The sequence below is a fragment of the Bos grunniens genome, chromosome 19, assembly GCF_055505025.1.
Source record: "Bos grunniens cultivar Pamir isolate PY7600 chromosome 19, Bosgru_T2T1.0, whole genome shotgun sequence".
Lineage (NCBI taxonomy): Eukaryota > Metazoa > Chordata > Mammalia > Artiodactyla > Bovidae > Bos > Bos grunniens.
Genome location: NC_141183.1, coordinates 38958090 through 38974897, shown reverse-complemented (window position 1 = coordinate 38974897; position 16808 = coordinate 38958090). Strand labels below are relative to the sequence as shown.

At 52.1% G+C, this 16808-nt stretch overlaps 1 protein-coding gene across 1 annotated transcript in view; it reads right to left on the bottom strand.

Annotated features, from left to right (window-relative positions):
• Nucleotides 1-16808, bottom strand: part of ITGAE (integrin subunit alpha E) — a 60814-nt gene that overhangs the window by 28194 nt on the left and 15812 nt on the right. Inside the window, exons 2-12 of the mRNA XM_086359624.1 lie at nucleotides 15035-15155; nucleotides 7863-7954; nucleotides 6336-6403; nucleotides 5882-5999; nucleotides 5530-5664; nucleotides 5038-5153; nucleotides 4290-4441; nucleotides 3111-3264; nucleotides 2397-2547; nucleotides 1386-1453; nucleotides 267-402 (exon numbers count right to left, since the gene is read on the bottom strand). Coding sequence (XP_086215750.1) covers nucleotides 267-402; nucleotides 1386-1453; nucleotides 2397-2547; nucleotides 3111-3264; nucleotides 4290-4441; nucleotides 5038-5153; nucleotides 5530-5664; nucleotides 5882-5999; nucleotides 6336-6403; nucleotides 7863-7954; nucleotides 15035-15155 — 1311 coding nt within the window. The remainder of the gene's footprint in view (nucleotides 1-266; nucleotides 403-1385; nucleotides 1454-2396; nucleotides 2548-3110; nucleotides 3265-4289; nucleotides 4442-5037; nucleotides 5154-5529; nucleotides 5665-5881; nucleotides 6000-6335; nucleotides 6404-7862; nucleotides 7955-15034; nucleotides 15156-16808) is intronic.

Here is a 16808-nt window from a genome sequence, read left to right as displayed (position 1 = left end):
CCCAGGACCTGGCACTTTGGTACCAGCCTCAGCGTCCATCCCTCAGTCCACATGAACAACCAGGGCCCTCTCCAGCTAGGAATCCTACCACAGCCTGTGTCCCTACTCAGGCCCCGCCCCCATCCCGGTAGCCTCCGGGCCCCGCCCTCACCCAGGCGGCCTCCGGGCCCCGCCCCTCACCCAGGCGGCCTCCGGGCCCCGCCCCTCACCCAGGCGGCCTCCGGGCCCCGCCCCTCACCCAGGCGGCCTCCGGACCCCGCCCTCACCCAGGTAGCCATACTGCGCAGACTTGGTGTCCACTGCTGTCTGGTTCAGGAAGATGCCGTTACATCTGTGTGTGTCATAGAGCAGTGCGCCCCCGGACCAATCAAAGGCCCCTACGGTTCCGAGCAGCACCTGCCCCTGCAGGGGAGGAGGGTTGGAGGCCATCTGAGCCGGAGGGACTCAGGGCCAGCCAAGGTGACCGCAGGTCTATCTGCCAGCACAGCAAACCTTGCAGGGGATTGGGGGAGGAGGTGGTGGAGATCAGTGCCCACCGGCCCAGAGGCGCAGGAGGAAGGTGAGAGGCAAACACTGGGTTCTGGCCTTGTACCCAGCACTCCACCAGGGCAGCTGTCCCTCCAGTACCAGCAGCCTCTGGCTCAGAAATCCATCCCGGAGGGCCCAGACGTTGAGTGTAAAAAGGACGTGCGTGTGTATTCAGTCACATCAGACTCTTCCTGCGATCCTATGGACTGCAGCCCGCCAGGCTCCTCTGTCCATGGGATTTCCCAGGCAAGAATACTGAAGTGGGCTGCCACTTTCTATTCCATGGGATCTTCCCGACTCAGGGATTGAACCCAGGTCTCCTGCACTGGAGGCAGATTCTTTACCACTGAGCCACCTGGGAAGCCCACATTAAACAAGTATGGCTCAGCAAAATGGGGCTTGTCTCCCCCAAGGCTGCACATCTGGGCCTGGCACCCAAGGCCCACTGTGCTGAGTGACATGCTAACCATGCTCCCACCAGACTCGTGGATCGTGTCCTCATGGCCTCTATCCCACCCCATCGGTGGGGAACAGGGCATCCAGTGGGGAGAAGTAGCCGGCTTGGTGGGCAAACCCACCCAGGCCTGGGGGTTCCCAGTTTGTGTTAAGTGAGCCACTTAACCCTTGAGCACAGGACAGAATGACTCCCTGTTATAAACAGGGTCACTCTCTCCTCGACCATACAGGTCCAGGTTAGGGTAAGTGCACAGAAGTGTTTTCTTTTGTCCTAGAATGGTTCCTTTCACTACAGGAGGACCCTGTAAGCCAGGTGGGGGCAGGGGAGACCCCGAGTTCCTAGGAGTCCCTGGGGCTCCTCCTCTGTGCTGAGCTCTCCTGGTGCTCAGTCAGCCACGTACCTTATCCAGGATCTGGGCGCTGAACCCAACCTGTGCCAGCTGGTAGTGGAGGGCATCTCCAACCGTGCCTGAAAGCCAAGAAGCCCAGTGAGCCCGCTGTGAGTGGAGGCGAAGGGAAAAACCACGTCAGGGTGGAGACTGAGGGGCCTGCTTTAACAGCTGCCAGCAAAGTAGGCTGGGCTGTTCCCTCCCTCTTCCTGGGCCTCGGTTTCTCATCTGTGAGCTCCTGGGAGCAGGAACCATTCCCCAGTCACCCTTCTTCTTCCAGCAAGAGAAAGAGCTTCTCATCAGAGCTTCACAGAACTTGGGAGTGCCGAGGATGGCTGGGACTATTGTTACCTTTTTATTTTGATTTTTTAAACTTTTTATTTTATATTTGGGGCTTCCCTGGTGACTCAGATGGTAAAGAATCTACCTGCAATGCAGTAGACCTGGGTTCAATCCTTGGGTCAGGAAGATTCCCCTGGAGAAGGGAATGGCTACCCACTCCAGTATTCTTGCCTGGAGAATTCCAAGGACAAAGGAGCCTGGCAGGCTACAGTCCATGGGGTCGCAAAGAGTCGGACACGGCTGAGCGACTAACACTTTCATTTATATTGGAGTATGGCCGATTAACAACGTTGTGATAGTTTCAGATGGACAGTGGAGGAACTCAACCATATATATACAAGTATCCATTCTCCTCCCCCAAACCCTCCTCCCATCCGGCTACCACATAACTTTGAGCAGAGTTCCATGTGCTATACAGTAAGTAGGTCCTTGTTGGTTATCCATTTTAAATACAGCTGTGTGTACCCGGCGATCCCAAATTCTCCAACTATTTCTTCCCCTCATCTTCCCCTGTCAGTTGTTGCCTTTTAGAGATGGAACAGCTGAGGCTCAGAGAGGTGAGGGGAGTTGCCAGAGTCCCACACGGAGGGAGGACGGGGATGGGGCTGGAGGGTGGGCCTTGGGCCTCCCGCTGAATGCCGAGGGGGCCGCCACAGGGTGGCCAGGGCCCTGGAGCCTCACCTTCCACGCGAATGATGCTCTCCTGCAGTTTGTTCAGCAGCCCATCCAGAGCCATGTAGTTGGTCACCTTGAAGGCATGATCCTCATCGGGATCCGAGGCGATCAGCTTCAGCTCATGGTATGCTTTACTTTTATTAAATGCTTCTCCCACCTGCACAGAGGCCCCAGGTCAGTGGGCCAGCACTGTGAGGGTCTCAAGGCCCAGGGAGAGAGCTGAGCCCCTCTGTCTGGCCTTCAGGGCCCCCCAGCACCTGCTTCCTTCTTTCCCTGTACCTTGCTTCCCCACACTCTACCTGAATGTTCCTGAACACACCAGGGCCCCCCACCCCTGCCCATGCTGTTTCCTGTGCCTGCAGTCCTTCCAGCCTTCCCCGGGCATTAGGTCAGTGGCTCCTCTTGTCCTCTGAGACTCGGCTCTGCATCAGCTCCTCCAGGAAACTTCCCTCCCGGGGGCTCCCAGGGTATCCAGTGCTCTCCCCATAACTTCTGGGAGAGTAAGCTGTGACCACCAGTAGGAAGTGAGCCATCTGGGGGAAGACCCTGAGCGGGGTTGGGAGTGTGGGGAGCACGGGACACAGGGGCTGAGAGAAGTTGGTGTTTGTGACTAGAGCAGGGTTTGGGTAAGCTGCTTTCTGATGCCCCTTAAGGAACCCTGGCTCCTCACTGCCTCAGGCTGTACAGAGTCACGAGGTACCCCCAGCTCCTGGCTCTTACCCCAATGGCAAAGCGCTCAACACCACGCATCTTTGGGGAATTGATGACAGTCGTGAGGTTGAGGGGGTCCTGGAAGATTTCCCCATCGGTGAGCACCACCATGACCTTGGATGCCTTTGCTCTCGAGCCTTGGTTTGGTGTGAAGATGTTATCTCTAAGTCGGGGAGGGAGAAAGGGAGAGAGAACTTTGCCAGATGGTTGACTGAGCCCTGGGGAGGTTTTATTCACTGGCTTATTTTAGAATCAAAGAAGATTAAAGGAGCCCTCCTAAGAGGACAGAGCCCCAAAGAGGGGTGGTGATGTCTCTGGGTACACAGCAGCACAGGTACAGGAGGTAAGACCGCAGCGCAGGTGTTCTTACCCCTCACCTGCTCCCAACAGACAGGTGACACCAGAGGACAGCACTGGAGCCTATTCCTTGTGTGTATGTCAGACTAATAATGATATTAATTACAATGGCTAAGATTTACATAGCACGTATGTGCCAGCCACTGTGGTAAGAACCACATATATATGTATTTTTTGGTCGCACCCTGTGGGATCTTAGTTCCCCAACTAAGGATCGAGCCTATGCTCTCTGCATTGGAAGTGCACAGTCTTAACCACTGAACCAGCAGAGAAAACCTAGCACTGAACATATTTTAACCCATTTATCCTCAAAAATCCTATAAGGCAAGTATAATTATTATTATTATTTGGCCACCCCTTGCAGCTTGTAGGATTTTAGTTCCCTGAACAGGGATTGAACCTGGACTTCAGTGGTGAAAGTGCAGAATCCTAATCACTGGACCACCAGGGAATTCCCTATGATTCTCAATTTTAATGTGAGGCAGTTGAAACACAAAGAAGTTAAACAGCTTGCCCAAAGTCTCACGAGTGCAAACTGGAGCTGGGATTGAAGCCAGGAAGCCTGCCCACTCACTCCTCTGGTAAGCACTGTGCCCCACTGCTGCTCACAGGAGTAGTCTTTGGAAGAATTTTTGGAGGACTGTCCTGGGGTGTCATCCATCTGCCAAGGCTGGATTGGAAGACCTCACAGTCCCCTTTTAGCCAAGGAAGAGCCTGAACCCTGACCCTGTCCTCTACATAGTCTGTCCAGCCACCTTCTCCAAGCAGGATGTCTCAGAGCCTCTGGGCAGGGTCACAGGCTGGCAGCCAGTAGGTCTACAGATAACTCACAGGACGTGCTGCATGGCAGAGGCAGTCTTGGTGATTTTTCCCACTTGACTGATGTTCTTCACTCTGTCCAAGGAGGCTCTAACGTCTTGGCTGTCTAGAAGGTCAAGCTCGGTCTGGATGACTTCTCCATATTGCACCACAGCAAATCTGCACTGCAGGGCAGGGGCCAAGAAGGGAGGAGTTTGGCAGAGCTGCTCAAGGCCACCCCTACCCCTTAGATGGCTCCCCCTGGAAGAAGTGGAAGAATCCACTCATTCCTCTTAGTCTCTGGGCAGGAGGAGATGCTCAGGCAGAGGGCAACCTCTAAGCCAGCAGGGGTGGAGAAAGGTGTGATAGCAATGGCTCCTGGGGAATCATGGGCTTCTCCCGAATCTATGTCCCTGGGTAGCCCCCTCTTCCACATTGACTCCAGGATAGGCTGTGGTGACTTGCTTTGGCCCATGGACATCAGGAAATGTGATGCAATCAGAGCATTGGAAAGTGCTTGCCATGAAAGAGTTGGGCTGGGCTGTTGGAGACAAATGGCCCAGAAAAGTGAAGGCAATTTACGGTCCAGTCAAGCAGGTGTCTGCATCTGCAGGAATTAACTCCTGGTAAGAACAGCAGAAGAACCTCCCAGCTCAGCCCAACCTGAATGGCTGGCCCACAGAAGGAGAACAGATCCTTGGTGGATGTTTTGAAGCAGTTTGTTCACAGTGGTGGTAGACAACCCACAAGTTGTGTGAATCCAGCTCTAAGGGAAGCCCACCTCAAAGCACTTCGTATAAAAGTTCTTCATCATGTCGTAGATGAAGTCTTTGGCTTTCTGGAAGTCCGGGGGATCAATGCTTCCTGAGCCATCCAGGACGATGGCGATCTCAGTGCCTGGGCCAAGATGGGGAGCAGGTTAGGAGTGGCTGTGGCGTCTGGAGTGAGGGCAGCTCTTCCTGCTCTGAAGGGCACCCGCCCAGTCAAGCCCTGAAGGCTCAGTTCAGGGGGGACTCAGATGCCACTCCCAAGAGTGAAGCCTTTGTCTCAGAGGCAGAGAGAGCCAGAACCTGCTCAGGCTCTGATGTATGAGTCTCTCCCAGCACCCTTGCTCCCTGGGCCTACAGATGAGGGGAGACAGAGCTGGTCAAGCCTGCAGAATCCAGCCACTCCTCCCACCTCTTGGAAAAGGCACACCTCAACTCTAGAGGTCTCCAGCATAGGGGTCAGCTCTGACAGCCTCTGGGAGCAGCCCAGATCTGCCTCTTCTCACCAGCTGCCTCCTCCTCCTCTTCCTCCTCTTCCACCTTCAAATCCCGTCGCCTCCTGGCTGTGTTCTCTGTGCTGCCTTTTTTGTCCCTGGGGCAGGCTTCAGCATCCACAGGGGCGTCGGGATCCAGAAATCTTTCTTTAAAAAGTCCACATGGAAGAGCTCAGAGTCAGACAGCTTCCTGGTTCACCTCCAGGCCAGCCCTCACTTAGCTTTCCCTGGTTCCCTCTCCAGGCTGCCCTGCCCTCTCCAGGCCCCTGTGTCCCTCCACATCTACCGCAGGCTGGTGCCTCTTCTTGCAGACCCCAGGAGAGCCCTCAGAGCTGTCCAAGGCCAACGCAGGTCCAGTGCTTACCAAGGTTGGAGAAGTAGACCTGGGCCCGGGGACGGAAGTCAGGGGTCAGCAGGCTGCAGTTGCCTGTGAGCTCTGAGCTGAGGCTGTGGGGCTGCCGGGTTGGCACTTGAATGCAGACCTGGTAGAACAGGGGAACAAAGAAGGGGCAAGCCAGAGTCACCCCTGACCCAGGCCACACCCACACCCCCATGCCAGAACCCAGAGCCTCAACCAGGCAGGGGCCACAGAACAGCCTGTTCGCCCCTCCCCAGGGGGAGGACGAGTCAGCGCCAGCGTCAGCGTCACACAGTGTACCCAGGTCAGAGCCGCCATCAGCCCTGGGGTTGATCAATGATATACCTGGGCTCAGCCCTGAGAATAACACACCAGCCAGGACTAGTATCCACAGGGGTCAACCACAGGGGTCACCACCGGCTCCCCGAGGCCCTCCATCCCCTATGCCACGCACACTCACCAGAACACCGTGGTGGTTCCGGACAGCCGTCACGCCCTGGTACCTCCCCTTTGGGATGGGGACGTGCTCTGAAACAGTGAAGCCCAGGTAAGGGGGGAGGGATGCTGGGAGGCAACCCAGGAGCCAAGGCTGAGGCCACAGGGCCGTCTTGGTCAAGGCCCCATGAGGACCAGCTGGCCACTCAGAGCAACCTCCAGAAGCTGGATGGGGGAGCCTTCAAGGACAAGCCTCTCCCCCAGGCTCCTTCAGCGTCTCGTTCAACACGTGCCCCATGATGTCTGCTCTATGCTTGGCCTGTGACAGATGGTGATAGGGATCCAGAAACACTGAGACCTGCTGCTGGTCCTCAGGGGCTCCTGGGCTGGTGGGCAGGCAGGTAGAGAAGCAGCAGCTGGCATGTGTGTGCGGCACGGGGGAGGAGGGCAAGAGGCTGAGGGACTGGCCGAGAGTCTGATGAACGCTCCCCTCGCCAGGTCCCGTCCCTGGGGAATCTCATTGCCCCACACCTGCAGGGGCAGAAGTGTAGCTCCTTCCCCTCCCTCCCCACTGTGGACCTCAGCAGACTCTCATATTTGAGTCACAGGATCACTCAGCCACCGTGCTGGACCATGTTCCCTTCTGAGGCAGAGATGGAGGCTGTTCAACACAGGGCCTCCCTCACAGTCTAGGACTCCACCCAACACTGCCGAGCGGTCATCAGCAAAGATGGGCCTTCAGCCGGGCTGGGTGGGTGGTGAGTGTTTGGTCAATGACTGAATGAGGTCCATTCCTTTGTTCATTCAAACAGCATTATTGAGCACTTAATATATGGCAGGCCGCATGCATTGGAAAAGACCCTGATGCTGGGAAAGATTGAAGGCGGAAGGAGAACGGGACGAAAGAGGATGAGATGGTTGGATGGCTTCACCAACTCAATGAACGTGAGTTTGAGCAAGCTCTGGGGGATGGTGAAGAACAGGGAAGCCTGGCGTGCTGCAGTCCATGGGGCTGCAAAGAGTTGGACACAATTTAGCGACTGAACAACAGCAATATGCTGGACGACAAGATGGCCACGGTTAGATGGGAGCGGGAAGGCTTGGGTCCCACTGAGGTGCAATGAGTTGGGGTAGGTGGGTTTTGGAATCAAGTGGAGTTGGATTCGCATCTTTGGTACTACCCAGATATGTGATGTTAGTCATACTGGAAACCAGAGGCCTTCTCTGAACTGTAGCTTCCTCTTCTGTAAAAGGCTGTGGTTTTGAGAATTAAAAGTACACGAAGTACATAAAAGAGTGTCAGGAGACATGGTGAACACTCCATACATTTTCGATTTCATTTTCATTGTTAGAATTGGATCTGGAAAGATGGGTTAGGGGTTAGGGTTGGGTAGAGATGGGATTGGGCACCAGGGGGGAAGGCTTGTTGCTGCGGAGTCTATGGTGGAGGGACCGGATTAGGTGGGGCCGGGGCTGGAATGATTGGCCTGGATGAGTGGGATTCCTGGAAAGGAGGTCCTGGGAGTATTCCCTGGAGTCGGGGCTGACTTACCTACTGGTTGGCAGTGGAGCTCATCCTGGATGAGAGAGCACTGATGCAGGGGCTTTGCTGTTCGGCTGGTTCTGGGGCTGGTGACCAGGAGCCTGAGCAAAAGAGTTGAGCTTGTCAAGGATCCCCTGTCGCCTCCCCACTGCCCAGGCTCGGTCCTTCCGTTCCAGGCCCAGAGACCCAAAGGCTCCCCATCTGGAAAACGATGGAAAAGACCAGCCCAGGACAGGCAGGCAGGCTCCCAGCCCAGGACAGTGGATCTGCATTTTAAGGGAGGCACGGGCTTTAACCTTCACATGGTTTCCAGCAGGCAATGGCTAAATCCCTCCCCTCTCTGCCTGCTGGCCCACCCTGACAGACACGGGGTGATACTGGTGGTAAATAAAGACTCTCTGCTCTTTGATCGGGGGGGGGCACCCGGAAGCCACCAGCAGCACAGTTGTTTCTGTTGCCGGCAGTGCTGGCTTCCTAGTGGCTGCTGGGGGGGTCTGCCCCCACCTGGCTTCAGTGACCGTGCTTCCTGAGAAGAGCATTCTAGTGCCCCCTCTCACAGGGGCTGGTCAGAACTGGAGGTTCTGGGCACCTCGGCCTGGTTAAGGAAGCCTCAGGAGATGTGATTCCCGATGGCAAACTCTGCCCCCGACTCAGAGCCCAGAGAGACACAGAGACAGCGTCGGCCTGAATATTCTCGGTGTCCATGCCACCCAGGGAGGATAAGAGCTGCCCCTGACAGGGAGGTCTCTCTGTCTTAAGGGCTGTGAGTAGGGGGCACTGGGGAAGGGTAACAGGGAAGCAAGTCCAGGGTTTTACACCAAGGGCAGTGCGAAGCCACAGAGGGCTTTATGAAAGGGAACCACACGCTTAGACAGGTCATGATGAGCCATGGTGGGCCGGGGGCCAGAAACAAGGTTAGGTTGCCACTTCCTCACCTCTTGTTACCTGACATTTTAGGAAGTTATGAAAGATTCTCACTTTATCTTTCATGGTTGACAGGATAATAATAAAATCTATACTGGGTGTGTGCCCTCCCCAGCTTATCCCAAGCTGACTTCCACCCCGATAGGACTCCTGTCAAGGTCAGCGGTGGTCCCCACATTGCCAAGTCCAAGGGACACCTTCCCGTCCTCGTCTTCCTAAGGGCCCATCTCCCCCTTGAAGCACTTTCTTCTGGATTTCCCCTGACCTTCCTCACTATTCCTTCTCCTAATCCTTGGCTTGTTCCTTTGCTGTCTGACTTCTAAATGTCACCTGCGCTGGGTGGGTCCCTGTATTCCTCACCACACACTCTCCCTATCGATCCCCTCCAATCACTGGCTTCAATACACCTACAGATGCTGACATCCCCATCTTTATACCTGCAATTCTAGGATTCCTCCACCAGCAGCCAAATGAAGGATTTCCCTGACAGTCCAATGGTTAAGACTCTGTACTTTCAATGCAAGGAGTGAGGGTTCAATCCCTGGTCAGGGAACTAAGACACCACATGCTGTGTGGCACAGCCAAAAAATAATAAAAATAAGAATAAATACAAATTAGCTTCACCCTTGGAAAAAAGAAGAAAAAAAGCCAGATGAGCATAGCTATAGAAAATAGAATAATGACCCTTCCACTCCCAGAGAAGTCCATGTCCTAATTCCCAGAACCCACAAATAAGCTACTTTTTATGGCAAAAGGCACTTTGTAGATGTGATTAAGTTAAGGATCTTGTGACAGTTTATCCTGGATTATGTGAGTAGGCCCAATGTAATCAGGCTTTCCCGATGGCTCAGCAGGTAAAGAATTTGCCTGCAGTGCAGAAGACACAGGAGATTCAGGTTCAATCTGAGAGTCGGACAGATCCCCTAGAGGAGGAAAATGGCAGTCCACTCCAGTATTTTTGCCTGAAAAATCCCATGGACAGAGGAGACTGGTGGGCTACAGTCCAAAGCATCGCAAAGAATCGTACATGACGGGGCGACCCAGCATGCACATCAGTGTAACCACAGGGGTCCTTATCAGAGGGAGGCGCTGCTGGCCTTAAAGATGGAGGAGGGTCCACAAGCCAAGGGGTCCAGGCAGTCCCTCGAAGCTAAAAGAAGTGAGGGTACAGATAGATTCTCCTCTTGAGCCCCTAAAGGAACAAAGCCCTGCCAACTCCTTGATTTTAGTTCAGTAAGACCCGTGAAGGACTCTGAGCTTCAAAACTTTAAGATAATAAATTCGTTTTTTTTTTGGTTTTTTCTTTTTGGCCACAGGGCACGTGGGATCTTAGTTCCCTGACCAGGGGTCAAACCTGTGCCCCCTGCATTGGAGAGGCAGAGTCTTAACCACTGAACTGTGGTTTCTGTACAAATGTGTACTGTTCTAAGCCACTTAAGTTTGTTGTGAGTTTTTAACATATTTATTTGGCTGTGTTGGGTCTTGATTGCTATATGTGGGATCTTTTGTTGCCGAACATGGACTCACTAGCCGTGGCTTGCAGGCTCAGTAGATGTGGCACACAGGTTTAGTTGCCCCACAGCGTGTGGGATCTTAGTTCCCTGATCAGGGATTAAACCCTTGTCCCCTGCACTGGAAGGTGGATTCTTAACCACTGGAGCACCAGGAAAGTCGCACGTTTGTGGTGACTTTGTTATAGCAGCCCTAGGAAGTAATAAATAACCTACTGCCCAGAGTCTAACACGTCTCTCAAATTTAGAATGTCCAAAACAGAACTATGGTCTTGTCCTCCTGCGCCTGAACTGAACCTTTCCATCTCCCCGCCACGGATGCATGTCACCCCTGACCACCACGTTCTGGAGTCCGAGGCCTGGGGGGCCCCCTTGCTTCATTCTTTCACTCATCCCCTCCATCAAATGCATCAGTAAACCCTACTGGTTTTTCCTCCAAATTATATCTACAGAACATCTCTTCTCTCTGTCTCCCCTGCCACCATCATCTCGCCTGATGTGTAGTAATAGCCTCCTAACTATTATTTCTTTTTTAAAATTCAGTCTTGTAAATTACACCACATCACTCCCCTACATCAGCAACCTCCCATGTCCTTAGAAAGAGAGTCTGCCCATACCCCTCGCTGCAGCCAACAGGGCCTTGCACCGTCTAGCACCTTCCCCAACCCTGAGACTCCCCTCCAGCTCCTTCGCTCCTCAAGCTCTAGCTCCACACGGGCTGGCTGCTGTTCCTAGGCTGCACCCAGCTCTTTGCTGGCTTGGGCCTTCTGCCTTGCTGTCCCCTACTTTCCCCAAACCTGGCCCATTCTCATTCCTTGGCCTCGCTTAACTGTCACAAATGCTTTCTCCAACCAGCCTCACATCACAACCCAGTTTCTCTGCTTTTTATCAGCCCATTCATTCCCTTCCCAGAACTTGTCCTGTTTGATGGCATCCTGTTCACTTTTTTATTGTTTATTATCTCTCTCTCCCCCTAGATGATATGTTCCCCAAGGATCTTATCTATCTTGTTTGTTGTATTATTTAAGGCACCTGGAATGTGGCACTTCTGTAGAGCAGGGGCTTGGTAAATATTTGTTGAGTGATGATTGAATGACTGTCCAGGCAGCAGGTGAGGGGGCCAGTGTAGGGTGAGGTTGAGGAGGGCCGCATGCAGCTCAGCTCTGTGGGCTTAAATCTGAGCCCCCAGATTAGGTTGCCTGCTCAGCAACCTTGCCTCTTTCCCAGACCCTGCCCAGCCCGAGCCTCAGCCCTGGGCCCAGCACCTTATTCTCTGCTCCCCCACAAAGGTGGGCTCAGAACTGGGCTCTAACCCAGACCACATTTTGGTGCTGTAGGTGCAGCCTAGAATAGCCTCAGGTCTCCTTCCTTCTTTAGGCCTTGGCGCAAGCTGTTACTTCCGCTTGTGGTGCCTTTCACCTCCTTTTCCTGCAGAACAGTCTTCCTAAATACCAGTTCGTCAAAAAGCCTTCCCCAAAGAAGGAGCACCTTGACCCTTTCCAAGCCTTCTAGGAAGCCCCCACTCCTGGACACCTACGCTTATCCCCGACTTTTGTTCCCACGTAGACTGTGAGTTCTGGTGGGACTACCACGTACAGTTGCACACGTTGCACACTGCAGAACCCAAGGTTGCCTTCATACCATAGTCATGCAGTGCCGTGGCCTGGGGCCCAGTCTGAGCTGCTTCTGCTGCTCACCCCTTTAACTAGCCCCTCCATGGTGGGTGGTCTCTTGATCTACAGGTTTATCCACCAAGAGACTGGCAAACTAAATTCTAACTGACTTTACCATCAGCTGATAGCCCCAGAGACCCTATTACACCTGGGCTGAGTACAGCCCATCTCCTACCTTCACCCAGCTCTCACTCAGAGGCTATTCCCATACTTCCCGTGTGAAGTGAAAGTGAAGTCGCTCAGTAGTGTCCGACTCTTTGTGACACTTTGGACTGTCAGGCTCCTCCATCCATGGAATTTTCCAAGCAAGAATACTGGAGTGGGTTGCCATTTCCTTCTCCAGGGGATCTTCCTGACCCAGGGATCAAACCCGGGTCTCCAGCGTTGCAGGCAGACGCTTTTACCATCTGAGTCACCACATTTATATCCCATTCCACCTACTGCAGCAGCCAAGTCCATGATGCTGCCAGCTCTGGCTGTTACATCTTACAGAGAAATGACATGAGGGAAAGAGGGGACACATCATCCTTGCCCAGGGACCCCAGCTAGTTCCTCTGTGGCCCAGACAGCCAGAAATGCATTTCCTGCCCTGTGAGCAGCCCGTGGTCTCAGGCTCCAAGGTTTGAAACCCAGAAGTGCCTCCCACCACATCCTCCTCCCCTGCACGTTCAAACCTGTGAGCCCCTCTCTGCTTCAACAGGTGTTCAGGGAGGTTTTCTTGAGCCCAAGAGCGCTCTTCCCCCAGCCCTGAGGTGGGAGGTGGGGTGGCTCAGAGCCTTCTGCTCTGGGAACTTCAAAGACCCCTCCTCCGCTGTGGCCTTTTGGCTTGGCTTCTGAGAGAGAGGGGTTAAAGTCTGTTGGGCCTGAAGTGGGTGTGGTGAGGGCCTTGCTGGGGTACTGGTGGGAGGGGGGCTGGGCAGGAGACAGTCACAGATAACTCAGGCTGAAACCCAGCCGTGAGCTGGGGAGCAATCAGAATGTCAGGCACTGCAAACTTCGTTAAAACTGAACGCTGACCCAGTGCAGAAGCCATGATCTAGCAATTCCACAGCTGGGCTCCCCGGTGTTTGATTAAAAAAGATGCCCAGTGAAAGAAAATGCAGAGCTGCGCTGGTTGTCATAGCCCAAGGAAACTGCCAGAACACCTCTCATCAGCACTGTTCCCACAAGGGAAAACTCTAGCAACGGCAATGGGTACCACTGCCACAGGGAAGGCTGACGAAATTCCTAGACTGGGTGTTGAGGGAGAGAAGCCTGACTGTCATCTTGGCGACCACAGGGGACGTTGGAGGGTGTGTCGTGACCCTTGACTGCAAAACTTCTAAAACCAGACATGTTTCTACATACCACCACTACCTCCCGCTGATAGAATCCACATTTGATCGACTTGCTTATTGTCTACCTTCCTTGAGCATGAGGATTTGTGTCTGTTTTGTTCACCACGGTACCCTCAGGGCCTGGCACACAGTAGGTGCTCTGTATGAATGCTTGTGAAAGGACTCTGGTGGTCCAATGGGTCCAATGCAGGGGGCCTGGTTTCCATCCCCAGTCAGGGAATCAGATTCCACATGCTCCAAGGAGAAACCCCACATGCCGCAGCTAAAGACTGGCACGGCCAAATACATAAATATTTTTAAAATAAATAAATGCTTGTGGAGTGAAGGGCCGTGGTATAAATCATTCTACAACCTGCCTTCTCCATTTTACAATATGTTTTGAGATTGACTCAGTTCATAACCATTGCACTCAATTCATTCATTTTACCAGCTTTTGGTATCACATTAGGTGATTCACACCTTATTTCTTTCACTTTCCAATGATGCTTATTTCAAAACAGCATCACAATCGATACCTCTACGAGTATCTGAGAATACCCCTGGGGTTGGTATCTAGGGGTGGGATCCCCAAGTCAAAGGCTATGTGCATCCTCAGACCTGCTTGATACGACAAAATGATTCACCCAGGAGATGATACCAACTCGCATTTCCACAAGTCCCTCCTTCACCACATCCTGGCCAACAGAATGTTGTCAGACAAAATGTTTTGCTTATCTATTGGGTGGGTATGGATGATATGTTTAAAATACAAAGTGATGTGTATTGATCTTAAACTTAGCCATCAGTTCAATTCAGTGAACTTCCTGATGTTCAAGCTGGTTTTAGAAAAGGCAGAGGAACCAGAGATCAAATTGCCAACATCCGCTGGATCATGGAAAAAGCAAGAGAGGTCCAGAAAAACATCTATTTCTGCTTTATTGACTATGCCAAAGCCTTTGACTGTATGGATCACAGTAAACTGTGGAACATTCTGAAAGAGATGGGAATACCAGACCACCTGACCTGCCTCTTGAGAAATCTGTATGCAGGTCAGGAAGCAACAGTTAGAACTGGACATGGAACAACAGGCTGGTTCCAAATAGGAAAAGGAGTACGTCAAGGCTGTATATTGTCACCGTGCTTATTTAACTTATATGCAGAGTACATCATGAGAAACACTGGACTGGAAGAAACACAAGCTGGAATCAAGATTGCCAGGAGAAATATCAATAAACTTAGCCATAAATTGTGTCAAACCCTTAACGTGCATTAACTCAGACAGTCTTTGCAACAACCCTGTAAAGTAGGAAAATATCACCCCCATTGCAGAGATGAGAAACTGAGGCTGGGGGTTGAGTGTCTTGCTATAAATACAGAGTGAAGCTGTCGCCCAACCACAGTGGCCAGACCCACAGCCCCGGCCTCGCTCGTGACCACTACGCCCGCCTGCCTCATAATTTCCATTAAAAAAAATATTTTTTTGTCACTGCCCAAAATTTCTATATTGAGCATGTGTTACTTTTGTAAGAGACAAAAGAGAGGTAGTTAGTCTCCCCCTCCTCCACCCCAGAAGAGGCCAGAGTGAGGTCAGGGGCCAGCCTGCAAGGACTGACCCTGGGCTCATGGCCTCTCCCCTGCATGCCCTTCTGAAAGGGGTTCTCCCAAGCTGTGGAGTGGGGTACCACAGCCTTGTCTGGGGCCTTCTCCAGCTCTCCAAGGACCCTTCGGTCCCCACTGCCCATCCCCTATCTGCTCACCAGGTCTTCTTGGTGCTGGAGTCCTGATGCAGAAGGGAGCTAAGCACATAGGGGTCGCCGCCCTCAGGAGTCACCCAGGTCCGGACCACATCCACATTGAAGGCGGCCAGGGGAGCCAGGCCTGAGGGGGAAAGAAGAACAATTAACAGGAGAGGCATCGTTATTCCATCACCTCCCGCCATGCTATTATCCCCACTTTAAAGATGGGAAAAGCAGGACTCCCAGGGATTTTTGTTTTTTGTTTTTTTTTCCATAAGAATGGGACTGGAACACAGGCACATCTAACCCAGAACCCTTGATCCTCCAGCTAAACCAAGCTGTGTCTGTACCAAGGATCCCTGCCCCAGGAGGTCTTCTTTTTTTTTTTTTTTTACCTTTGGCCATGACTTGTGGCATGCAAGATTTTAGTTCCCTGAGCAGGGATCAAATTAGTGCTCCTTGCAGTGGAAGGGTAAAGTCTTAACCAGGGACAGTCAGGGAAGTCCCCTGCACCCACAACCCCCGGCTCATCAACCAAGGGTCTTTTTCTATAGGAATAGGACTGGAATGCAGGTGTGTCTGACCCAGAACCCCTGACCCTCCTACTAAACCAAGCTATGTTGGCACCAAGGCCCCCTCCTCCAGGAAGCCTTCTGTGGTTCTGTCCCAGAGCACTTCCCACCTTCTCACACCTCCCACTGTTCACTTTCTGTACCTGCCTCAAAGCACATGCTCATCACTGTGTCAGGTACCAAAGTTAAAATAGACTATGGGCCCAATGGAGAGGATCTGCTTACATTCTGTCTACATACACCTCCATCAATTGACCCAAGAGAAAAGATATGTCCTCAAAAATACCTATTTGTAACAGTCCCAAACTGGAGCAACCCAAATGACCATCTGCTGGGGGATGGATAAACGGATATTTTCAGACAATGAATACTATTCAGAAGTAAATAGAAACAGACAATTGACATGGACAACAAGATGGGTGAATCTTCCCTGGTTGGTCCATTGGCTAAGACTCTGAGTTCCCAGTGCGGGAATCCAGGTTCAGTCCCTGGTCAGGGAACTACATCCCACATGCTGAACTAAGAGTTCCCACAACTAAAGATCCCATGTGCTGCAAGTAAGACCAGGCACAGCTGAAATGAATAGAGAAAAATAAATATTAAAAAACTATAGCAAAAAATATTGCCTGGAGTAGTGAGAGTTGGGGTGGGAATTAACTGAGAAGGGGCAGAGAGGAGCTTTTTGGGGTGTTGGAAATAGCCTACATCTCTATAGGCATTTGGATTACAAAGACATGAATTTGTCAAAAATACATCAAATGTTGCACTTAAAATTTGTGTGCCTCACTATGTAAATTTTACCTCAAAAAAAAAAAAAAAAAAAAAAGAACCATAAGCAAATATTGAATTCTAGTTAACATGTATGCTGAAATGTTTAGGGATAAACTGTGCTGGCCTGCAATTTACTTTGAAATGCATCAAAATGTAAGCCGGCTTGATGGGTGGATAGCTGGATATATATATGGATGGTAATTTACATAGAGGTGGATATAAATAAATGTTTTTATATACATTAATTACAATTGTCAACATTTTGTTGTATTTGCGCTCTCACACATATTTTACATATATGTGATACACAAAAGTATATTGCCTGGAGCCAGCGTGAGGAACTCCGCCTGTGGCAAAGGTCATGAGGAAGGAGGCTCGGGGTACGCAAAGGCGGGATCGAACCTCAGGAGTCCCCCTGGAAATTCTCGAGCATCTACCCTCAAAACCAGAGT